Source organism: Tachysurus vachellii, chromosome 13 (assembly GCF_030014155.1).
Source record: "Tachysurus vachellii isolate PV-2020 chromosome 13, HZAU_Pvac_v1, whole genome shotgun sequence".
Lineage (NCBI taxonomy): Eukaryota > Metazoa > Chordata > Actinopteri > Siluriformes > Bagridae > Tachysurus > Tachysurus vachellii.
Genome location: NC_083472.1, coordinates 5,251,048 through 5,275,977, shown reverse-complemented (window position 1 = coordinate 5,275,977; position 24,930 = coordinate 5,251,048). Strand labels below are relative to the sequence as shown.

At 40.9% G+C, this 24,930-nt stretch overlaps 1 protein-coding gene across 3 annotated transcripts in view; it reads right to left on the bottom strand.

The window, feature by feature from the left end:
• Nucleotides 1–24,930, bottom strand: part of ckap5 (cytoskeleton associated protein 5) — a 29,771-nt gene that overhangs the window by 3,981 nt on the left and 860 nt on the right. Inside the window, exons 2-37 of one of the 3 annotated variants that reach the window (XM_060884729.1) lie at nucleotides 20,668–20,760; nucleotides 18,621–18,814; nucleotides 16,648–16,854; nucleotides 16,364–16,535; nucleotides 15,324–15,456; nucleotides 14,861–14,961; nucleotides 14,637–14,750; nucleotides 14,451–14,555; nucleotides 14,198–14,287; nucleotides 12,771–12,935; nucleotides 12,404–12,532; nucleotides 12,137–12,301; nucleotides 11,682–11,780; nucleotides 11,396–11,506; nucleotides 11,186–11,278; nucleotides 10,886–11,071; nucleotides 10,559–10,653; nucleotides 10,409–10,466; nucleotides 9,729–9,854; nucleotides 9,482–9,621; nucleotides 9,218–9,392; nucleotides 8,943–9,056; nucleotides 8,457–8,585; nucleotides 7,450–7,644; nucleotides 7,063–7,186; nucleotides 6,808–6,905; nucleotides 6,317–6,403; nucleotides 5,637–5,762; nucleotides 4,978–5,127; nucleotides 4,421–4,624; nucleotides 4,061–4,196; nucleotides 3,274–3,467; nucleotides 2,640–2,806; nucleotides 1,740–1,913; nucleotides 639–759; nucleotides 306–485 (exon numbers count right to left, since the gene is read on the bottom strand). In XM_060884729.1, the coding sequence (XP_060740712.1) occupies nucleotides 306–485; nucleotides 639–759; nucleotides 1,740–1,913; nucleotides 2,640–2,806; nucleotides 3,274–3,467; nucleotides 4,061–4,196; nucleotides 4,421–4,624; nucleotides 4,978–5,127; nucleotides 5,637–5,762; nucleotides 6,317–6,403; nucleotides 6,808–6,905; nucleotides 7,063–7,186; nucleotides 7,450–7,644; nucleotides 8,457–8,585; nucleotides 8,943–9,056; nucleotides 9,218–9,392; nucleotides 9,482–9,621; nucleotides 9,729–9,854; nucleotides 10,409–10,466; nucleotides 10,559–10,653; nucleotides 10,886–11,071; nucleotides 11,186–11,278; nucleotides 11,396–11,506; nucleotides 11,682–11,780; nucleotides 12,137–12,301; nucleotides 12,404–12,532; nucleotides 12,771–12,935; nucleotides 14,198–14,287; nucleotides 14,451–14,555; nucleotides 14,637–14,750; nucleotides 14,861–14,961; nucleotides 15,324–15,456; nucleotides 16,364–16,535; nucleotides 16,648–16,854; nucleotides 18,621–18,814; nucleotides 20,668–20,724 (4,914 nt within the window). In that variant the 5' untranslated portion in view covers nucleotides 20,725–20,760. Of the gene's footprint in view, nucleotides 1–305; nucleotides 486–638; nucleotides 760–1,739; nucleotides 1,914–2,639; nucleotides 2,807–3,273; nucleotides 3,468–4,060; nucleotides 4,197–4,420; nucleotides 4,625–4,977; nucleotides 5,128–5,636; nucleotides 5,763–6,316; nucleotides 6,404–6,807; nucleotides 6,906–7,062; nucleotides 7,187–7,449; nucleotides 7,645–8,456; nucleotides 8,586–8,942; nucleotides 9,057–9,217; nucleotides 9,393–9,481; nucleotides 9,622–9,728; nucleotides 9,855–10,408; nucleotides 10,467–10,558; nucleotides 10,654–10,885; nucleotides 11,072–11,185; nucleotides 11,279–11,395; nucleotides 11,507–11,681; nucleotides 11,781–12,136; nucleotides 12,302–12,403; nucleotides 12,533–12,770; nucleotides 12,936–14,197; nucleotides 14,288–14,450; nucleotides 14,556–14,636; nucleotides 14,751–14,860; nucleotides 14,962–15,323; nucleotides 15,457–16,363; nucleotides 16,536–16,647; nucleotides 16,855–18,620; nucleotides 18,815–20,667; nucleotides 20,761–23,934; nucleotides 23,955–24,930 lie in introns of those variants that run through there. The other 2 variants (XM_060884728.1, XM_060884727.1) reach the window with 2 other exon arrangements.

Below are 24,930 nucleotides of genomic sequence, written 5' to 3'. Positions count from 1 at the left end.
TCTAATTCTAGCATCATCCCCCCCCACACATGCACATGCTGTCTACTGTCTAGTACAAAGGACACAATATGACATATAGCAGAAGCTTAGTGTTGTTTTTTATTTACTGTGTTTGTTATTGAGTGGAAAGGTCCATGAACCCAGTCTAGAATAAAAAAATCTCCCATCTACTTGTGTGATAATTTAACTTATAGAGGATTATTATTATTCACTAATTTCATACTATTAATGGAGAACTTAAGATATAATGAGATTTAAGTCAAGCTCTTGTTAGATTCGATTTGATTGGTAGTTTAATCTCTCACCGAGAGCATGTTGCCGATGATGCAGCTGTACAGTTTGAAGATGTCCTTCTTGTCCAGCCGGTCGTCAGCCATGTGAGTGTTGTAGATGAGGCGGAGCTGCATGAAAGTGGCGATCAGGAACTGGTCTATGTGGCCCGACATCGCTTCTGCTTTGTCTTCCTGCCGCAGCACCTCGTCAATCTGACAAGGGGAAAAGCGTTACGGGAAACTATCGACTTCTACTTCTGGAGAAACTGGAGATATACTGGAGATCCTACAGGCTATAAGGCTTAGCGACGACGGAAAGCAAGCTCAGAAAGCAGCTCAAATCAGAACAGATCTCAGACTGCTCACCTGTGCCAGCGCCTGGATACTGGTGTTAATATCACCACTAGCGACCTGTGAGATGACAAAGTTGATGGTGGAGGCTGTGCTGTTGTGGAGGTCGTCAAAATGAGGCGAGATCGAGCGAATCCTGTAGAAGAAAAGTACGTACATACATGCAGACAAATGATTTAACAACAGCTCTGAAAGATCCTCAATCTTCTGCAAATCCAGCAGATACTCATCAATAACTATGGATACAAATAGCTGACACTAGCTGACACTGACACTCAGTGATGACTGAGATTAGACTGCTGGTAAACTGCCTCGCACATCTAGAACTGGCCAGACAGTATTGAGCCTGTTATGAAACCTTTTGGTTTTCTGACTGAGAGGTAACCAACCTTTACACAGAAATGTTCTCTCTCTTTTTTTTTCTTCTGTCTTTTTTCTGTCTCTGCTATGAAGTGGTTTGTCTGTTTGAATGACTGAATACCTTTGCACAGAAAATTGGATATGTTTGTATCTACATGCTAGCTAGAATAGTAGCAAGTTCGGTCTGATAACAGATTACCTGCTTTTATGACTTTTGTCATAACAAAAATGGTATTTTAGATGGTTAATGGTTCCGATGGGACACTTTGCAATCTTCTGAGTCCCGGGAAAGAAGGGCAATGAAAAAAGCCGTCGATTTCTTTCGGTCTCAGGGCCGGATTGCTGATAGCAGGTCCACGGTATTCTTAGTATCTGGCTGGAAGGAGGCTGCATTTTATAGGGGCAGTGCTAGCTCAAGTGGTTAAGGCTCTGGGTTGCTGATTGGAAGATCTGGGTTCAAGCCCCAGCACTATTAACTGCCATTGTTTGAGCAAGGAATTCAACGCTCACTGCTGTATCATGGCTGACCCTGCACTCTGATCCAAAACTTAACAAAAGTTCGGATATGCGAAGAAAGAATTTCACTGTGACAAAATAAAGGCTTCTACTCTATTATAAAAGACTATACATAAATGCTATATGTTGAAATAGTAGCCTTGTTCAGCATGTCCAGGGCTCCAATGAGCAAGAATTATGAATAGGAAACATTTATTCGTCTACATTAATCCTGCTAATTCATGACATCCAGCTGCTTACTTGGGCTCGGGGATCATGACGGGCTCGAGAAGCTCATCCAGTTTGTGCTGCACCAGGTCGGGGAAGTCGCTGACACGCGTGTGGTCGTTCTCGATCATGTCCAGGTCAAGCTGAAACTCCTTGGGGATTGACGGGGCAGTGTGCTCAGTGTGAGCATTCTGGGACCGAGCTTGACTGTTAGAGGAGCAAAAAAAAAACAAAAAAACAATACATACACGTCTTCATACCTGTCACAGATTTAACAGAATAATGAAACATACAGTGACCCTAAGCTAGACAGGGAAACACATAGCTGCAGGTCCTTGTACACTTTTCCAACAGCGTACGATTATAAACATGTTAAACACTGATTGTTACAGCGCTTCCAGCGAGTTCGTCTTGAGGCTCGGCAATTAATCTTAGAATGAATCGGGAACGCTGGATTGAAGTGCAAAAGGGCAGGGAAAGAGTTTGAACTGATGTTATTAGCTGGAATGGTGATGGTTAAAATTTTTCTATTTGTGTTATTTGTCTAAGACTCTGGGTTGTTGCGTGCCTCGTGAAAAGAACCTGCGACGATTCGGCAGTACTTACATCCTATACGTGCGATACATTATTCTGTCCAGGGAGAGCAGAGAGAAAAGAAATCATACAGAGAGACAGAAGCTTAGATTTAGGAGGCAAAACATGCAACGAAACAAAAGGACAGAACCAAAACACAGAGGCATCAGGAGTGTCAGTCGAATCTCTACAAACACAGGAATACCTTGAAAATAATGCAATGGTTTGGACTGAGTTATTAATTAGGTGCACTTTTTATAGGTATAACACACTTTTAAAGAACATGGCAACCTTGTTTGCAAATTGTTCTTTCTTTTGGTCCAGTTCAAACAATATACTATGCTGGATGGTGGAACCTACTTGAGTTTGTTTGGCACCTCCTCTTGTGCGGGTTTGCGCAGGAAGGTAGCGTTAGGATTGCTGGGCGGTTCCCTCTGTGCTTTCTCCTGTTTGGTCGAGACGGCAGGGGCTTTCTTAGCCGAGCGCTTGATCCTCTCCTCCAACATGCTCATGTCCTTCTCCGAGAGCTGTGGAGTGTAGCCAAGAATGATTAACACCAGGAACCAGTATATTACAAACAATTACATTTGAATAAACTAAAAATTAAATCTAATACTTTTCTCAGGTAAACTTCATTTTGTAGAATAGTTGCAGAACAATAACCAGTTTCCTCTCTTTCTTTCCAAGTTATTTAGACAAAAATGCAACATAGCATGCTACCAAAACAACAACCACCTCTTCCAAAGCAATGTCCTTGACCCTGAATCTCTTACTGCCTGTTCACTGTCTCTGGAGACGCCTTAAATAAAATGGTAACTGACTCCTCACCAAAAATCTCAACACATTAACAACTTTTGGCCTTTAGACTTCTGTGTAATGTAATCCTGGACTGATTGGATTGGGAGAGATTATACTTGAGAAAATAAATAAATAAATAAAAAATAAAGCGCTATTTGGGAGCCGTTACAGGACCAAAAAGCACAGCTTTTCTCACATTGCCGATGAGTTTGAAGATCTGGTCCCCACAGACGTTATAAGCTGCCACCACTGTATTTAGCGCTGCGTTCCGCACCGATGTGTCGCGGTCTCCGATGTGAACGGCGATGTCTTTCAGAGCCTTGGCTGGCGTTGGCTGGCACACGTTCATGCCGTTATTCTCGATCAGGCACCCGAGCTCGTCGAGACATTCTGAAGTGAAAGCCAATCAAACCAAGTTGAATGAAAATCAGCTGAAAACCTTATAACTATTGTTTTATTCTGACTAAATGACTCAAAAGGAGAAATTTGTGATTTTTCAGCCAGCTGCAATTACTGTAGAAACGTTACATCTTTCCTATTTCTTCCAACCGACTCCACTCGCTCTAAACAACATAGCTGTTCAGTTCTGCCACTTTTGATGAAATAATCTGTTCTGGCTGGTGGCAGTGTGAGTATTCAGGACAGAAGATTTTAAAACAGGAGGCTGAAATAAAAACGCTTGCTATATCCATACTGTATGACTAATTAGTTACCTTTAGGTTCATTATTATAAGTATTGATAACATACATTTTAGAAACACTTCTATATAGTTGAAAACTTCATTTGAGCCACCCTAAGATTGCATTCATATTACAAATGTGATTTTCTGACATCTCTCACACGCGAGAAGCGAAAACATGGCCAAGCAACAAGCGAGGCAATATTTTTACCTATATACAAGAATAAGCACTATAATATAATCCATTCCCAATACATTCTCTCCCATGTGGGCATATGTACACCAACAAAAAGGCAACAAAACCTGATCTCTGCTTGGAATTCTTGGACTTGGTCCCCTCCATGAGGAAGGGAAACATTTTGCTGGGAGAATACACGTTACACAGCATGGTCAAAATGGCACGGACGTCTTTGCGCACCACGTCTTTGGATTCCCCGACCTATCCAGATAAACAGGAGAAGACGGCACGATCACACTGAGGCCAGATTTCACACTAAAATTAAAAAGGTCCTACAATGTATGAATGTCCGAATTTAAATTCATCCCTGCAGGTTTTTCAGATTTAAAACAAATTTAAAATCAAGCTTGAGTTGGATTTCAGTGGAATCAAAGCTGGAGTTAAATGCATGCACAAGTGTGTACATGTTCTGAAGACTCTCTGACCTTGAGGATGAGGTAGGGGATGAAGGACGAGGCTTCGTACTCGCTCAGGTGGTAGCCGTCTCTGCTCAGCATGGTGAAAAGCAGTTTGAGAAACTCCATGGCCTTCATCAGCACACTGGTGTTAGTGTCGAAGAACCGAAGCGTGAACCACTTCAGGATCAGATCCAGACAGCCAATCACAGCTTCTGACTCGCCGTCCATGTGCTGTGAAAGGAGAAGCGATAATGTGATCCTCCTGCTGCGATAATCATCAGTACATACTCAAAAACCCTTCGATAAACATAGTATGTTTGTCTTTATTCTTCTACATCTGTATACTGTATTGATTCCAGTTTCTAACAAACTGGATTTCTGTAAAGCTGCTGCCTGACAATGTCTATACGAATCAAATTTAAAGTGAACAAGGTCAGAATGTTGGCTAAATAAATTGTGAATGTTTTTGGTTCTCGTTTTTCCCCCATAAGACCTTGAGCTGGTGTTTTTTTTTTAAAAAAGTAATGCTTCATATCCGTGTATGTCTATAGTGTGCACACCCTGTTACAGAAAGCGTGCTGTACCTCGATCATGGCGTTGACGGCCTTCACGTGGCGCTGGAAGTCGTAGTGAAAGAGTTCGTCCTGTAGCCACCTTGCCAGGCATGTGGCCATTTGAGTCTTTAGCTGTTCCACATATTCGTCCCGTGGAGTCATAAAGTTCCACTTCAGGATCTATAAACCACAAACCGACAATCCTTAATACAGAGCGATTGCCATTATCTGATTCCAGGTTTTGCTGGACATAGATAGGATTTTTTGGCACTAACATTAAAAACCTTAGAAATATGATTTTTATTTGGATATAAAAATCATATTTTTCAAGCCTTTTGTTTATCCCAAGTTCACATTAGCAAGCAACAAATTGACAGGTGATTTATTTTCCATGTACCTCGAGGTCTATTTTCAGTGACAGGAGCAGGCATCATCTAAACTGAGATTCTCTCATCTTTTCTATGTAAATTAGGTCCAATGCAGTCCCAAAACCAAACAATTCTAATTGCTGTAATTGCTTTAATGATTCTTAAGATCAGTCCTTTTTTAAAAAGAACTCAAAAGCAATGACACAGGGACGGTGCGCGAAACTGTCGTTTGGATTTCGGTGGATGTTTGAAATATGCGCTCTGACAAGGTAGCTGTGCCATGTCACTGTGTTGCAGAAGATAAACTATTATTATGCCTACCTTTAGTGCTTTCTCCTCTTTCATCCTCTGCTCCTTGCCATTAGGCACGAGGATAAAGATAGGACCTGACCTGTCTTCTTCATCTTTATTAGCAGCCTTGACTGGAGCCTTTTTACCCAACACTCCCTGAAGGACAGATTGGGCAAATATTACCATTCACAGAGAGAGAGAGAGAGAGAGAGAGAGAGAGAGAGAGAGAGAGAGAGAGAGAGAGAGAGAGAGAGATGGGAGAGAGAGAGAGAGTGAGATGGGAGAGAGAGAGAGAGAGAGAGTTGGGGGAGAGAGAGAGAGAGAGAGAGAGAAAAGAGAAGAGAGAGAGAGTTGGGGGGGGAGAGGGAGAGAGAGAGAGAGAGAAAGAGAAGAGAGAGAGAGTTGGGGGGGGGAGAGAGAGAGAGAGAGAGAGAGAGAAAAGAGAAGAGGAGAGAGAGAAAGAGAGAGAAAAGAGGAGAGAGAGAGAGAGAGAAAAGAGAAGAGGAGAGAGAGAGAGAGAGAAAAGAGAAGAGGAGAGAGAGAGAGAGAGAGAGAGAGAGAGAGAGAGAGAGAGAGAGAAGAGAAGATGAAATATTAAAAGAAAGAGAGAAACACCACAACCCATTCACTGAGTGCACCCCAAAGCATAATGAGCCAACTGAGTGACCCCTGTTGTTGTGCTGTGTGGAGCTTTACTGATCCACCTGTACCTGTGGGTTGCTTGGTTTGCCCCCTGACAGTCTGTTAGGCTTAGAGACAATGTCTGTATCTACCTTCAGTTTCTCCATGCTGTTCCTCTAGTCAAAGCAAAAAAAGCTTTCACACTTCAGGCAGTTTTAAACAGGATATTGGGTTCAAGCCATTTCTGGTACACAAATCAGAAGACGTTTAAACGGTTGATATAACGAGATCTTATCCGTAGATTTAATATAAATGTGAAACTTAGTAGCTTCATCTTTCACTCGAGGTTAAATTAAAAAGCAGTTGCGATGTTTAACTGTCTGTTATCAAGCTCTATATTAAGATGACCTTTAAGAAGACCTTAATACCGTCTGCCAACTGAATAGATTTCTTTCTATTGGTTGTTTTGAGCCTGTTTTTTGAAGTTTCTCAATAATTGTTCAAAAGAAAATTAAAAAATATATAATAGATACCCGAACATAATTCCAAACCTAAGCACTAAAAAAGCAAGCCTTCAGACCTTTTTCTGGGCAGGCCCCACTGTTTTGGGTTTCTTGGCCTCCTGTTTGGGTTCTGGTGAGCTATAGTCGTCCACTGCAGGCTGGCTTTTAGCCGGTGCTGAGAGATAAGGAGCAGAGGCAATTAGTGTATCAGATGAGTTTCATTAAACGCCACATAGCTGCACTTAGCGTGCTGCTATAGATAACGACTCGGTGGACGAGAAGCTGAATCATCCACATGAGAAATGCAGACAGGAACAGTGAGGAAAGCTTACCAGGGGAAGGTTTTGCAGGAGGAGCACTCTGAGCTGCTTTAGATGAAGCAGCCTTTGCGGGTTTGGCTGGCATCAGAGCCCTGGCCTTCTCTAACATGGCAACCACCTGGTCCTTTGAGGCCGGCTAATAAGGCAAACACAAGCTTGTCAGATTTTTACCAAACGGTAGATATCAAGCTCAATAAGCGACATCACAAGAAAAACTCTGGTTGTAACTCAGTCATAACTTCAATGATAATATTTAAACAGCTTTATGTATGCTGGCTGAACCAAAGGTTTTATTTAATACCCACAAATAGCATTAAAAGCAAAAGAAATGCTTCTTCTGAACTGCTGAAACCCAGCGCAGCAGAACTGCACGTTTTAGCTTTTACGTTGGAAACCAACCTTGAGCTTGTTAGTGGCTTTGCTCATCTTTTCGGGGCCCAGATGCATCATAAACATGGGGAGGGCGTCTTGGGCTTTCTTCCGCACATCTCCACTGCGATCCTCCAGACAGGCGTAGAGGTGAGGGACACACTGCATCAGATCAGCAGGCACAGAGCACATGTTGGGCAGCCGCTCAGCCAGCCAGCCCAATATCTAGCACAAAGGAAAAGATACATCTCATCACATAACATGTCTTCATTTATTACGTAGTTTAATTTCAGGGTAAGGAATAAAATATGTGCCATGCTGTTAGAAAAACAGTCACTGACAGTGACAGCATTGAGCAGATATTCTCCGACCTCTCCGAAGTTGATTACCATTTTCACAACTCTACCTTTTTTAAATGAATGACGGTTTCACTGTGTTTATGCTGACAGCAGAGACGGAACACCAGCAAATGATACAGAAATTGAACTTACAGTTGTGCTCAAAAGTTTGCATCAATACTGAAAACGTAATCAAAACAATTATTTTGTATCGGTCATATTTTCCAAATAAATGGCAATGTCTAACAATTTCATTCAGGGTATGCAAACTTTAGTCAAACAATATTTATACGAACCTGTGCTTTGCCAGTAAGTAACCAGAGCTACTGACAAAGTGAATATTCCTTCTCATAAATATTCATGAGTCCTTCAGATACAAAGTCACCATGTACTTGTGAATGAAGTGAATGAAAGTGAACGATAAGCCAAAGAAAACCCGACTCTAACAGAGGAGAGTATATATGTATATATATATATATATATATATATATATATATATATATATATATGTATAATATTGTCAGGTTTATAGAACACTAACTCATTAAAAAAAAAGTTTAATACTCAACCACAACAGCAAACTATTCCTTGAGTCTTAATCACTGTGTTGATTACTCTGCATTCAAAACATCTTTACAGTAGGCATGCTGACGTAATCAGACTCATTTTACTGTGGGTGTGTGAGTCAGGTGCCAGTACCTCCTGTCTGAGGAAGGGATTCTCCCTTTTCAACTCTTCTGCCAAGTCTTCGCCTTCCAGCCACTCCTTCAGGCCTGTCTGCTCCACCCATGTGTTTAGTGTCGTCAGGGCAGCAGCACGGACGTTGGACTGAAGGAACAAGGTGTGGTTTCATTCGCATATACACAAACAAATGGTGCTATCGATACAAAGAGTATCTTCAAATGACAGTTAGCAGCCTGATACACCGCACACACGGCACAAGGTGCTGCAGCAAGCAGGCACTTGATCATTTGGCATTCGGCTCATATTTTATGTTCACGTCAAGCTGTTTGAAGGTACACATGCATCTTCACAGAAGTACAAATCAGCTTTACGCCATTATTAAATGACTTGGCACTGAATCACATTGCATTGCATCAAAACCTACTGCATTCAGTCAATGACGTTTTATGGTGTTTAAGATGGTTTTTGATGTTAAGTGAGTATGATCGTATGGAGCTCTACCTTGCTGTCTCCCAATACTGTGATGATGGCGAAGCCCAAATTCTTCACATGTTGTTTGAGAGCTGGACCCATAGCTGTAGCAATCTGTTGCAAGATGGTCAGGGTTTGCTGAACCTGAAAACACACACACACACAATTTCATTTATGTAGTATCAGGGTCACTGTGTACTGCATCAGCTATATATGATCAAAATTACCATAAAAGCCTCTTGACTTGACTTGATATTAAACTTAAAACATACATAACACACCAAAAAAAAAAACAGACAAAATACCAGTAGTTTGTTGGAGTCGCCGAGACGGCCCTTCAGTGCCATGGGCAGCTCTCCGATATTGGCTTGGATGAACTTAGCCTCCGAAATCACAGCAGCCACCTCATCCAGCCCTTCCTTTCGGATCTTCCAGTTCTTATCACCGATCTTCTCCACCATGTCTGATGTGATTTTATCACTGCAAACCACAATACCGATCCATGACATGTCAACAGTCAAACTAATTCATTTTCACCTTCCCTACTATTATAAATGTTTAAGGCTGACCTGATATCAGATCTGGGCAGAAGGTCCACAATGTCAACGGCACCTCCATCTGCTTCCTCTTCATCAGCCTCCTCCCCGTCGTCCACCGTTCCTTTCTTGGACAAGCCTCGTGTGGGAGCAGGAGGAGACTGACCCTGCATCTGAAAACCCCAGAGACACACCATTAGCTTACAAATACTGTTAATCCTTCAGCAGTTAATAAGAAGTGAAAAAACTACATCAGGGTTACATACAACTTTTCGTTTACCTTCTCAAATTCGGCGTCTATTTGTGAAAGCAGGGCCGGCTTTTCATCTTCAAAGAACATGCGCAGTGGAGCCCCCATGTACAAGAACATCACACCCAGCAGAGTGATGGCAGACGTCCTCACAGCCTGGAATTTACACAAAGGGTTAAATAAATAAATAAATAAATGAATGAATAAAATAAAAAATCTAAAAGAATTTAGTCTATGTGAAGCATTTGAATCAGGATGACATTAATAGTTCTGGTTCCATTATGCATTGAGGTAATATGTTTCAGGTTGTCGTGTTATATGCTACCGCATAAATGTCTTTGAAAATAGTCCTAAATTGTTGTCGCCGTATCACAAGCTCCAATTTGGGTTCATACAAAGAAATCTACCAAACCTGATTTTTAATTTTATACAACTGAGCAGTTGAGGGTTAAGGGCCTTGCTCAGGGGCCCAGTGGTGGCACCTTAGTGGATCTGGGATTCTTCTGATTAGTAGTCCAGCACCTTATCCACTAGGCTACAACATACCTGGATAATCCATAAGTCTATAGCCAGTCTATAGTCTAAATAGTCAGAGTGTAAAATGTTCTATTATTTACACAAATACACTTAGAGCAAGAAGTGTGCAAACACCATACACACCTTCACACACAGACACACCTTCACACACAGACACACACACACACACTAACCGGGTTGGTGGCGCCCAAAGCAGTTTTGACATTGTTGATGAAAGCCTTCACGTTTATCCTGCAACATTTAATTGGAAGCTTTAATTTAGACTGAGCATGAATCATACTCACTATACTCTCAGCTATTACATATTAGTTTGCATGATTTACCCGGCAAAGCCGAACTCCTTCATGGCGTTCGCCAGCCAGTTCAGTGTCTCAGCTTGGTTTTTGGGATTCTTCTGTGAGAAGGCCAAAGAGACCACCTGCAAAGCAATAATTTCAGGACAAAGCGTTATAAAACATGACAGAATATATAACGTAAAGAATTGCTGGAGTGTGCGTGTTCACAGGAAACAAACTATTAGTGACATGAGTAACTTGTCACTTATTATGTTGCATGCATGCAGGGTTAGAACATGCTACCATCTATATTCACAAAACAACAAGCAAGTTTTCCTCCAACAGGTTTTAAAGGTGATGAGAATCTAAACCCACCTGTTCAGCAGTCCATGGCAGCAAGCAGGCTTCTCCGATAGCGGTCAAAGCCTCTTTAGCGTTGCTTCCACATTTCACGTCCCCGATTTTGTCCACCAGGCCATCCAACACGACCAAAGCTGAAGTTTTTGAGAAGGATCCTTTCCCAGCGATGAGGCCAACGATGTGCAGCTTCATCTGCATCACCTGAGCGTGTGCAGAACTTGGATTTACACATTTGACGCCATGTGTATGTTAGAAACAGGTTAAATTCAGTAGGCTACTGCCGAAGTCCGGCGCGGCGTCGTGAATGAAGCCTACCTGAAAATTGGTCTCTTTCCACCCGGGTTTCTTAGCCAACATTCTCACTAGAGCCTGGCATGGCATTTGCGTCTTGTCCATCTGTTCAACAGCCTGACACACACAAACAATTGTTAACAAAAAAATTTCATTTGGCTCTGGTTCTTTTGGAAAAGGGTGAGAGAGTGATAGACAGAGAGAGAAGGAGAGAGATGAATAGTATGTAGTCACCCTTTGAAACTCCTCCATGCTAGCTAGCCTCTCCTTCCAGTTAGCGCTGTCCAGCAGCTGCATACAGGAAGCTGGGAGCACGGCTGCAGCCTTCTCCTCACACACTTCCAGCTGAGGGGGAAAACACACACACACACAAAAACAAACACACACAAAACAAACACACACACACAAAAACAAACACACACACTTACTTTAATAAAGCTTTGTTTTATTTTTTTTTACCCTTCACTTTTTAGCCTTGTATTTAACTGCAACGATCATTTTATTCAAACGTCTAACTTACAGATAATTCGGTCTCTGCGACTTCTTTTGTTTCCGACACTTTCTTCGACTTTCCACTAGCAGCAGTAGCAGGTTTGCTTTTTTTGGGAGGACCTGCAGCCTGTAAAATTGAAACAAGCTGAACAGTCATGCAACAGACCTGATGTTCACAAAGGCAAAGGACAAGTTGTTATTGATTTATCACAGTTTAGCCCTGGAGCTGTTGTGACAAGGAACATATCCAATCAAGGATTTCTTCATTTTACACAAATTAGTTATGACAACGAAGAGGCAGCTACAAATGATTGATTTATATGAATTAACGGATTATGGGTCAGGAGTCGAACTTTGTGTACAAACATTTTCATACTTTGCATTTGTCTCATTTTAAATTAGCTGTAAATGGACTTTGGCTTGGATGAAAAAGCGAAATTCTAAAAGGTTTTACAGCTCAAACTCTCTCCAGTTAATACTTACTTTGGTTGCGGGAGCTTTTTTAGGAGGACCGGCAGGTTTAGCAGGAGGCTCTTCCACAGGAGGAGGTTTAGCTGCAGGTTTCTCCTTCTTCTGCCCTCCTCCTCCACTACCACCTTCTCCCTTCTTCCCACCAGCAAGTTCCACTTTATCAGCACATTCTTTTATCTATGCGTGTGTGTGAAGAAGCCAATGTCAGTACTCTAATCCTGCAGACCATTATCGTGTATTTATGACTAAACCCACAATGAAGCACAGCCCCTGATCTACCTTGTCCAATTTGAGTTTGTCCAGATCGGCCAGGAAGGGGTTCACAGCTTTCTCGCCAACCACCTTCATGGCTGTGCCCAACGCTTCAAACGCAGCATCCCTCACTTCTGGTGCAGAGTCATTTACTTGCTGTGAGAGAGAGAATACAAACATTAAGCTAAGAAGAGACAGGAAAAGCTAAATCCCAGATGCTGGCACCTCTGAAGATAACTAGCGGTCAGTTATGCAGCATAAATAATAAAAATTCCTGATTGACTATGTTAAGAGTCAAAGAAGAAGGTGACGATTTCATTTCTGGCTGAACGATGACTTATGCTGCTGAATCCATGTCTCCCTGATGAATGAATTAAATAATGATGAATTATACCTTGAGGAAAGCAGAGCAGAGTGGCTTCAGGACGCTCTTTGGCAGCGTAGCAGGGGTGCAGTGGCGAAAGCTTCGGGCCAGGAACAGCGATGCCTGCTGTTTGATGGATGGGTTTTTGTTGTCCATCACCGCCAACACGTCCTCGCTGATGCTCTGTAGGTTCGTCTGCACAACATAAGAAAAGGGTTATTAATAATTTCATTTCTCCCTTCAACCTCAATTTGAACACCAGATGTGAAACTTCAGGGCTTGCTGCTTCATGGGAAATAAACAGTCAACAGTAACCGTGTTGGGCTGCATCACACCTTGCTGTCAAACAGAAGATTCCAGAGGAAACCCATGGGTACATAGTGAGCACATATAAAACTCACACAGACCTGGAGACCCTGGACCAAAGCTACCTTTTTTATGTGATCTATCACATGATGGGATGCACTCATTTCCAGGGATTTCAGAACAGCGTAACAGATATTGCGTCATCGGGTAGGTGTGGCCTATTTGATAATCTAACCCTAACCGTAGTTTTTGGTTGTTTATTTGTTTTCTAAAATAAATCTACCTGTATGACTGTTTTGTCCTTCGTAGTATGCTATTTTTCCAAGACCTCCGGAAACACGCCCACTTTACGTTGTGGTAACGAAACCCCTGGAATTTAGTGAATGCCATCACATGATGCAGCTGGTTGGAAGCAAAACTGCATCACAGTTAACGGCTTGGTGCAGAAGAACTCGCTCTCAAATTAATTTAGTGTCAAATATTATTTATGCTTTTATGGATTTAAAATTGGCAGAAAAGCTCAATGGGTTTTTATAGCTTGTCAATCTTTTAATTCGGTGCAAACCAAATTCAAAACCAAGTCAATCCAATTTAATTATTTCCACTGGGGTTGCTCTTTAACCTGTCGTTTAAAAGAATAGTTAATCATATGTGCAGTTCTGCCTCCGCCTTGTGTGTGTGGAGTTTGCATGTTCTCCCCGTGCCTCGGGGGTTTCCTCCAGGTACTCCGGTTTGGTCCCCTGGTCCAAAGACATGCATGGTAGGTTGATTGGCATCTCTGGAACATTGTCCCTAGTGTGTGAGTGCGTGAGTGACTGAGAGTGTGTGTGTGTGCCCTGCGATGTGTTGGCACTCCGTCCAGGGTGTATCCTGCCTTGATGCCCGACGACGCCTGAGATAGGCACAGGCTCCCCGTGACCCGAGGTAGTTCGGATAAGCGGTAGAAGATGAATGAATGTGCAGTTCTTTAGCCAAGACATGCTGGACCTTCAGTGAACTCTAATGCAGTGAAAGTCTAATTCATTCAATTTTGTGGCTGATCCACTATATAAATGTCACCCCAATAATTTAGAAATTTAATAATGTATTTGTACAAAATTAAAATGTATTTGGTGTAATGGAGTACCCTTGGTTACCCCCTTAATACTCACAGTTAGAAAGACTGCATCAATTGACTCCTGTAAGGCCTGGACCACCTGAGGTTTCTTCTCCTTAAACTTCTCCAAAATGGTTGGCACCACCTTAGAAAAACAAAATTTGTGCCATTTGTGACATTTTATATCAGACAAATGTATTATATTTGCAGGACTACACGTCTTAATAAGATACTGTGAAACCTTATTCGCCGTTAGTCCGATCAGTTCACTGGATGAACTATTGATCTGTATACTACTTTTCACTCACATGGCCTGCATATGTTCCAAACTTTTTGCGCAATCCTGCTGCCAGTCCAGCTAGACATTTAGCCGCCAGTGTTACAAGCATCACATTGGCATCTTTTCCAATAACCTGCAAGGTCCAACACAAACGTGATAATCTCAAAAGCTGGATTCACAGAAGAACTCAGTTTCGTTGTTTACAATTTATTACCTTCTTTAGAGCTCGAACCAAGTCCCCATAGTCGCCACCCTCAAGCTTGGGGTTTTTGGTGAGAACCTCTACTGCCTCTAAGGCCTCCTTTCTTTCCTGCCATTTCTTGGCTTCCTTTATCAAGAGAATGAACAAGAAATATATAAATAATTAATCAGGGGGAAAAAAAAGCCTGTCATGAATGTCAATAAGTCTGTCTAATAGAAATATGATGTCAGACTTACGATTTTTTCATAGAAATCTTTTGGGATTTTTGAAAGGATCTCAACAGCTTCCAGCAGCTCGTACGCATCCACTTGTGCACCTCCTCCGTCGTCGTCATCGCCTGAAGACACACGTATATTAAATTTTTTTTTTTAAAAGTTATGCGTCGATCATGAACCTTTTTGCTGTTTTGTAAAATAAACCACTGGACCAAATGTTTAAGCACAATTCACATGATCTTGGTTTATTAGAATGAATTTAATTCTATTTAATTGGAATTTCAAACAAACACTGCAAAAAGAAAAACAGATGCCTTTGATTGGGAAAAAAAAGGCAAAGAATGAACGAAAACCTGAATTCAAAAAATATTAAAAAAATCAGTGATGGTGTATAATGTCACTATTCCAACATACTGAACACAATTAAAAACAAATTCATCATGTCTTTTTTTTTTTACTGTGAGATCAAGCTAAGGGTTCGCACCATCAGCCTCGTCTCCTCCGACTGCCTGCTGCTGCTCAAACTTTGCCTTCAGGTCCTGCTGAGAGCGCAGAAAGCGGCTCTGCTTCGGCACACCGGCGGGCAGCTTCACCCACTCCTCCTCCAACTCTTTCAACTGTACACACACACACACACACACACACACACGAGTCATATGTCTGACCAAACTATTTACAAACCTTTTTATTCGCCAGAAATTCCACACTGCCCTTGTTTTTGCTAAATGCCAAATCACTTTTCAGACCTTAAAAGGTTTTATTTGGCAATAATAATAATCATCATCATCATCATCATCATCAATTCTGCTAGAGATACAACAAACCAGCAGTGAGTTTGCTCACTTATTGTTACCAAGTCAGGCACACAACACAGACACAATGGCAGACTGTGTAAGATCTGATTCACTGATGCATTTTTGCATCATTTGTATAGCAATTCTCATATAAATGATGGGGAGGAGCTAAAAATCTCATTTTAAAATTGGAAGATCTAGAGACACAGAGGTCTGACTCTGACTCTACCCCACAGACTGAACCCCAGACCTCCTCACTCTTACAACATGTCTGATCTCACCAATGCTCTTATAGCTGAATGGTCACAAATCCACACAGACTCACTCCAACATCTAGTGGCAAACTAAATTAGGAACACAATGTTCAATAAAAGTACAAGTAGGTGATGGTCCGGTGTCCACATACCTTTGACTGTGTAGTGAATAAAAGTTTATAATAATCTATTACGTAGATGCAGGCCATGTAACAGTAATTTAAGGTTAAAGGTGTTTTCATGATTTATTTTTCCCCATGGATGTCTTGGTGAGGGTAAAAGCTCGGAAGCTTCTCTGGGACATCGTGTGTCAGGACATTACCACAATGAGGAGTTACCGTGATCTGACGTGTTGGTTTTAGCTACTGTGATTTTGACAGAAGTTATAGCTGACTGATTTTCCATCATGGTAATCTGCAGGTAGATCAGGAGGTCGAAAAACAATCTAAAACAAATATCTGAGGCTCTTCTCTCACCTGTACAGAGTTGATGTTCTGCAGTGGAGCTCGCAAAGCATCCCGAATCCATTTATAGATCTCTACTGCTAGCAGTTTGGCCTCGTCACGCACCGCCTTCTCTCGAGACTCAAACAGCTTTGGCAACACTTTGACTACTGGCTTCAGGGTAATGATCTTGGAACCAAATTCGCTGCGAATAAACCATGCAAGTAAAACTCAGGATTCATCTATAAGAGATTTCTTTAAAAAAAATTTTTTTTTTTTTTTTGGAAAAAAGTGATCAACAGAACAGACCGTCTCACCTTAAAGCCTTTCGGAGAGTTTCGATGCAGGCCACGACGATCTTAGGGTTCTTGTTTTCCAGTCCTTTGATGAGCTCATCCTGAACGATCTCTGCTTTCTCGATCTCCACGTACATGAGGCAGATATCTATTCCCAGCTCTTTGGCCCGGGCTTTGGGCTGGTTGAAAACTTTACTTACTACACCTGACACCACTTCCCCTGTTGTCCTGAAAGACAACATCGATATTCTATCACTTTGGCGTACAAATTATTTAGTGGATCCGCTCGAGTTGCCTTCTGACTACATCTACAGTGATTTCTCATTCTTTCAACCTGTGTTTCTTACTTAATTCATCGAATAGTGACGAACTTCGGCTTTCTTGAGACGAACGTTACAGACCGATGACACCGGAGACTCCTTCCTCACAGAAAGCTTAATCGTATAAATGATTTTAAAGTATTTAATTTCAAACTACTTTTGCTGTAGAAAAGTAATTAATCGTATAGTAATATATAGTAAAATAATTCAACTCCTTTTCTATTCGGCGCAGAATCTTCTCATGATATGATGTGCTCTTATTGTAAAATAATCTACGTTGGTTTGGGTCATGAAGAAATATACAATTTCTAATCAATGTTGCAAACGTTTAACATTTTATTCATTTATTTTTTTTAAAAATATAATTAGAATAATTTAATAATTAAAATTAATCCAAGAAAAATAAATTCTATACAGGCCTCAAAACCCCATAACCACTGTGGCCCAAAATGCTGTCAGATACAGAAATAATCAATGTCAAGGTTCTGTCCATCATCTCCATTTTGGGATAAACACAACCCATTGCTTAATAAGCATGTCTGCGTCTGAGAAATCATGCACCAGAACAATCACTAGGATCTACATTCAGACTGAAAAAGTCCATTAAAGCAGCGTCCAGCACACCCGAGCAACCGTATGCAAATATAAACCACATGCAAATCCTAGAGCTGAGTCGTTTCTCTTTCCTGAACTCCACATGCACAATGACTAAGTGGTTTCTCGGGCGGTGAAAGGTACGCCATTCTGTAAAAAGGTTTATGTTCACAGCAGGTCATGTGACTCCTCTGTTACTATGGCGCACACACAGGAAAAAAAGGTATTCATCTGAAACAACTTTCAATTTCAATTTGATTTACTGACATTGTCTCAAAGCAGCATAAACAGAATAAAAGTGATAAAGTTTAAAAATAAGTTACTATTTATCTCTAAAGAACAAGCCTGAGGTGACGGTGGTGAGGAAAAACACTCTCAGATGAAATGAGGAAGGAACTTTGAGAGGAACCAGACTCAGATGTGAACCTCATCCTCATTTTGGTGACACTGGACAGGAAATAATGTAAATGTAAATAATGTGCAACAGATTATTCTCGAAGTGGATTTGTGCAACCAAGCGCTCCTGAGGAACTAATGGGTTAGCGTTGTTTCTGAGTTCATTACAGATTTAACACTAATTCCTTCTTGAACAAAGCATCTCGTCCAGTTTAAGATGGACAAATCACGACAGAGAATGGATATCAAGGCGGTTAATCACCATGAACTATGTTTAAAGCTTAATGATAGAGCATTCTCTCCCTCTGTCTGTCTCTCGCTTTATGTCTCCCTCTGTCTCTCGCTCCCTCTCTCTCTCTCTGTCTGTCTGTCTGTGTCTCTCTCTCTCCGTCTGTGTGTCTCTCTCTCCGTCTGTGTCTCTCTCTCTCCGTCTGTGTCTCTCACTCTTTCATTCTCTCTCTCTCTCTCTCTCTCTCTCTCTCTGTCTGTCTGTCTCCCTCTCTGTCACAGCATCCAGTGATGTGTGTCTGAGCTTGTGTATGTGGAAGAGGGCAGAGAGAGCTTTCCTTATAATAAGGGAGAGCTGGATGGAGTGTGGAAAATGACCGATGACTAAATGGTGCAGAAACTTGTGTGGTGATACACAGCTGTGTGTGAACATATGTCTTGTTTGGAGTCACTTACTTGCCAGCCACATGCGCATTATCAATAAAGACAAGTGCTGCTTCCAAGCCTTTCAGCTGAGCCACGGCGTTGGAGTCTGTAACAAACTTTTTGATCAGTCCCAGGTATTTCCCCCATTCAGGACTCTTTTCATCGGTGATCCTCTGGAAAAGCTTCAGCGCTTCTTCATATCCGTTCAGTCTGGCCTTCCATACCTTAGGGGGAGAGGGTTTTATTGGAGAAAGAAGTTACTCTTTTACTGTTTGCATACAGATCAGTTACATCAGCAGTGTGTTTTCTAGGACAGACGAATTATAGCAAAACTCCTGCTGCCTGAGCCATTCAGGCTTTCATGCCACACACTTCTTCTGTGTTTCAATTAAAAGTCTATTCCATTGGGAAGACGGCCACCAAAATAGATGCGCGTGTCCTCAATGTAAACAATCCTATGATTCTGTTCACTAAACCATGCCATCACGGTTGAAATGTCTCATAGCTAAAAGTCCTGCGTCTGAATATATACATGACCAGCATTTATTTATGTATTACTCGACGATTAGCGTAACTAGAGCTGCAACAGTTGAAAAACATGTGATGATAAAAATAGTTAGCAATTAGTTGCTAACTTAATGTTAGTTGTAGTGAATCTATTTGAATCAATTAACTTTTAAGCAGTTTCATTTTTTTGTGTTTTGTTTTAGTGCTGAATAAATTCTAAAATGTTTACTTTTCTTAATAAACACACTATATTTTTTTTATATCTGCTGAGTCATCAAAAGCCACCAATTGTTTCACATTTAAGGAGCTGGGAGTCGATCCCACAGAGTTGACACACTGATTCCAGGCGATTCAGTTAAACCCTGTTGATTCGCAACACAAACATTCAACAGGTTGGACTGAATTAGACAGAATGGATTTCAGATGAGACAAATGACTCGTCTCATCAGAATCAGTAGCACAGACAGTGACGAGGCCGCGACTGGATCCATAATCAGTATATTCATGATGTGAAGTGAAAGCTACACACAGGACCAACAAATTGGAACTGAAACCATTGATCCACAGACCACACTGAGTTTACTACAAAAACAGTACATAATGTCAGTGTATAATATTTTGGCTGTCTGAGGTGTTGAAATGATCCTATGTGTAGCTCAGGTGTTTCACGTCACATCATGACTAAACTGAACTCCAGGCAGAACTTTATTCAGTCACGAACCTTGTCAGTGCCATTGCAGAACGACAATAGTATAAAGGCGAGTCAACGGATGCTGGCGCAGTGACAACAACTGTTCTTTTACAACAATGAGGCATGTTTCAAACTTGGCTGAATAGGCACATGGTGGTAGACACTGCAGAAAAATAATGTGCAGGCAATAACGTGTTCCCCGAGGTGCAAACCTCTGAGTAACACCAACAGTGTAAAGTGCTGATGTAGATGCAGCTTGGTGTAACACGTCCATGATGATTTCAGCACACAGAGAGAGAGAGAGAGAGAGAGAGAGAGAGAGAGAGAGAGAGAGAGAGAGAGAGAGAGAGAGAGAGAGAGAGAGAGAGAGAGAGAGAGCGTGAAAGACAGAGAGCGACAGACAGAGCAAGCGCGAGAGACAAAGAGAGATAGAGAAAGAGAGAGACAGACAGAGAGACAGACAGAGAGGGAGAGAGACAGACAGAGAGGGAGAGAGAGACAGACAGAGAGGGAGAGAGAGACAGACAGAGAGGGAGAGAGAGACAGACAGAGAGGGAGAGAGAGACAGACAGAGAGGGAGAGAGAGACAGACAGAGAGGGAGAGACAGACAGAAAGACAGAGAGAGACAGTCAGAAAGGGAGAGAGACAGACAGAGAGGGAGAGAGAGAGAGACAGAGAGTGAGAGAGACAGACAGAGAGGGAGAGAGAGACAGACAGAGAGGGAGAGAGAGACAGACAGAGAGGGAGAGAGAGACAGACAGAGAGGGAGAGAGAGACAGACAGAGAGGGAGAGACAGACAGAAAGACAGAGAGTCAGAAAGGGAGAGAGACAGACAGAGAGGGAGAGAGAGAGAGACAGAGAGTGAGAGGGTGTTTACCTTATGTTCGCACTTCTGGTCGATGGGCAGCTTCATCCACTCGCTGTCGTCCCCCATGGTGACGGCTCCTCTGTTTTCGCCTTATCCACTCGACTAAACAGAAATAAACAGGACGATGTTTGCTTGGATATAGTCCAACACGGTGGAAGTTCTATTATTACCTGTTTATTTGCTCATTTGGAGATTATCATTTAATCCTAGCAGTTGTAAAGAGGGAATATCAGAGAGCTTAGGGTTGGAGTTAGAGCCACAATAACAAAGAACAAAGGTTGGAGTAATGCAGCCACAGTCATTGAAGCTAATATAATAAGCAGAGTAAAACATAGTAATGACAATAACGCAGTAATCCGAGTAACCACAATAAACTCAATAATACCTCAAAAGCTAACCGCAGCGCTCAAGACAACAAAACGCACGCTGGAATCTCTTTATCTTTTCAACGAGTCAAAAATCTACTTCACACAATTAGCCAATCTTAATGGAACTGATGAGAGAAGTTTGGATTTAATTAGCCAGCTTACTTCTCACACACACTGAAGTGACAGAGCCAGAATTTCCTTAAGCGGTTCCTGACACCGACATGCCGTTATGCACTGTCTGTACAAACGGACTGAACCGCAGGAGTAGCAGCCATCTTGAAGCTAGGATCACTTTCCTCCTTGAGTCAGACTGGAATTTGGCATCACACCACCAGTCAGGTAAAAGGCGCGGCCTGAACACACGTGTGGATTAGAAATCGGATTCTACACTTCAAATTTGATTCGCATTTTTTTTTTATACTGGACTTATTCTTTTTTTCCCCCTACTGTTGAGCAGATAGTATGATGAGCGAAAAAAATCTTTATGTCTAAGAGCATCAACTATAACAAAATATATATTTATTTTTTTTGGTTGAACTCTTCCTTTTAACTCTACAGCTTAATAGAAGCCTTGATAATAGAAGCCTTTATTTTGTCACATATACATTACAGCACAGTGAAACTCTTTCTTGGCATATCCTAACTTTAGAGGTTGGGGTCAGAGTGCAGGGTCAGCCATGATACAGCACTGGGGCATGAAGGGTTAAGGGCCTCGCTCAAGCCCTGATACTCCGATCAACAACCCAGACCCTGCTTGAGCCACCCACTACATCACAGCTTGAAAGCAGAGACACAGATAAATTACCATGATATTAAAGCCATTATAGAAACATAGATGCACCGATTCCATTAAAAAAAAATGAAGATGTTTATCTACAAAAAGGCATACACGCTGCCTGGGCTGCTTCTGTGGACATGAACAAACAGAGTTGCGTCAGAAAGACTAAACGCTCCTTGGCAGCTCTACAGCAGGATGTAAATATTCACCTTGAAGCATCATACACACTTCTAATCATCTAGCACTTAGATAAGAATGATTTATCTTGTTCAAGAATGTAAACATGTCACTCAAACCAACAAAGCGTGACTCAACGAAAAACATCAATTATCTATTAAAACCCTTTTACATTTTACAGTTTTACACTCACACACTAGGCTGAAGGCGGCTAAAGTCAGGGCGAGCGGTTGCTTAATGTTCCTTAATGCGCATCTGAGAAACGTTGAGTTTCGCATTTCGTATTGATTTCTATAAAAGGATATTTAGCCTCGGCGTTGTGAAATAAAACCTCAACGAAAGTTCCTGTAATTCCTGTGGAAAGAATAGTGCATAACCACTGGAAAAAAAAAAACAAACATAATATTTACTTCTGCCAACAAGACAGAGAAGCCATGTTGTAAAAAACTCAAAAATTGAGATTTTTAACAATTACAAAAAAAAAACATGCAGAGAAAATAACATGCAGTGATACCGGGGGTCAAGCCGATTAGATGTGCTCAGAACATGTCGCTGATGAACCATACCAAGTTTCATAGCGATATGGCATTGCAATGATTTCTTTTCATCTATTGGCATTAGTCAGGCTATCTTTGAAAAAGCATACAACAAATGTTCTAAAAAGACACTCCATTGTCTTGAAACGAAATACAAATAACAAAATTATGAATATAAATGCACTTACTTTATGTAAAATGGTAAATGTATTACTGATGCCCAGTCTTCTTTTTGCTGTATTCTGATTCTGAGAATTTTGTCTCTAGGCCTTACGAGTCATCAGTTATGAACATGAACATAATTGGATATTTGGACTGTTGGTGGCGCTAGAGGGTTTGAGCTAGACACACCAAAGTTGCTATAGTAACTTCTAAAACTGTCCTCTACATTTGTGCCAAATTACAAAACTTTCCTACATACGGTTCTATGGGCTGCCATTGACTTCAATGGCAGAAGAGGAAGAATACTAATAATAAGAAGAAAACTAACGATAACAATAGGTGTCTACGACCCTTCGGGGCTTGACCCCTAATAAGAAGAAGAAAACTAACGATAACAATAGGTGTCTACGACCCTTCGGAGCTTGACCCCTAATAAGAAGAAGAAAACTAACGATAACAATAGGTGTCTACGACCCTTCGGGGCTTGACCCCTAATAAACAACCCTGATCATTCACGATAAGCAAAGTACTCAGACAAGCACATCATGAGGCTGCTATGAGTGTACTCTATATAGCGAGCCCTATTCTACAGACACAACTGATGCACGCAGTAGGACAAATGTGTGCTATGGATTAAGAGTTCTCCTGTGCATATCAATAATCAAATACAATGAACAATCCAGAATTAACAAAGTGCAGTGTTTAAAAATCCTAGTGCTTTGTATCACCTGTGCTTGAAAACACATTCGATTCATTTAATCAGGACGTTAAAAAGACTACCTGAGGGTAAACTCAGGAATGGCAAGGAGCCAGGCACACGCACTCTAAACAGATGTTCGTCAGCTCATGTATGCAGAAGAAGGCAGACTACTTTCACGTGAGGGTTTTATGCTTAGCAGTAATGTATTAGATGTATATTACAACATGAATACATTATGTTAAATGACGAATGAGAAAGGCCATGCAGGATGCAAACTCGACCGAGACGATGCTAACATCAGATCAGTATTGTGCAAGAGCCAAAATTCAGAACTCTCATATAACTTAAGAGTACTGTATAAAAAAGAAAAGAAAAAAAAAAAAAAACTAACAGAATACATTCACCTCAAATGAAAACTTTCTCTTATGAGCTTATTATTTGCTACAATCCGTAAAATGATCCATAATAAAGTCTCAGACAAATTCTATAAACAGACTGTGAATAATGTGTGTCCTCCATGTTAGATTATACAATGAAGATCCTCTAGAGACTTACCTGTGATCGAAGAAAGACAATCTTTTTACATCAGAAAGCAGCACGATGCGAGCTGGTGCAGAATAAAAAAAAAGCTGACTCAAACAAACATAATTCAAAGTGAGCTAAAAGTAATAAGGACTCCCTGCCAGGTCAGATAGTACGTCATGTTTAGGTTTCTCCATCACCACTACTGTATTATCGCTGCTGTTCTCCTGTTGGTGGCTTTCATACAAGAGTCTAAATATTTCTAAAATAAATTTGGTTCACTCTTAAGTGGCTGCAAACGAAAGTCAGCAAAAATGACACGCAATGCATTTCTACTTCTATTTCTAACCGTACGGTCAAATTACGGTGCAGTCGAATCCTTCTGCATCGTGCACTTTTTGTCCGAGGCGGCAAAATTACATCAAAACACCAGTTTAATTTGGTACATTATTAACAATTCATTACATTACTGCAGTAACACTACAATAACATTTTAATACTGCAGGACTGAGAAATAATGCCATTACACCATTAAAACTTTGCCAACAGTCATATTATATTTTCGGTTAATATTCAGTTGATATGAAATGATATATAAATTATATAAAGTAATTAACAGCATTGTAATTCAGCTAACTGAACATTTTCATTGTGCTATTTAATGTTAAACGTAACCAAGTGTTAACTTTCCTAAGCAGACATATTAAGCTATAATTATACCCTTATTATTAGTTTACATTAGTTAATTTCTATATTTTTTTAAATCTACATTTCTACAAAACAAAATATACCAAGTCGTTTTTAAAATAAAGATAATTCCCTTAGACATAAATGCAAGTAAGACATTTAATAGTTATTTAGTATTAAGATTAACAAACACCTACTTTGCTAAGAAGAAAATTAAAATATAATATTCTTCTATATAATTTAAAATGATATACAGTATACACTAATTAATACAAATTTAATATAGTCTTATTTAACGTTAAAGTGTAGCTAACTGCTACTCATTATACCACCCCTCTATTA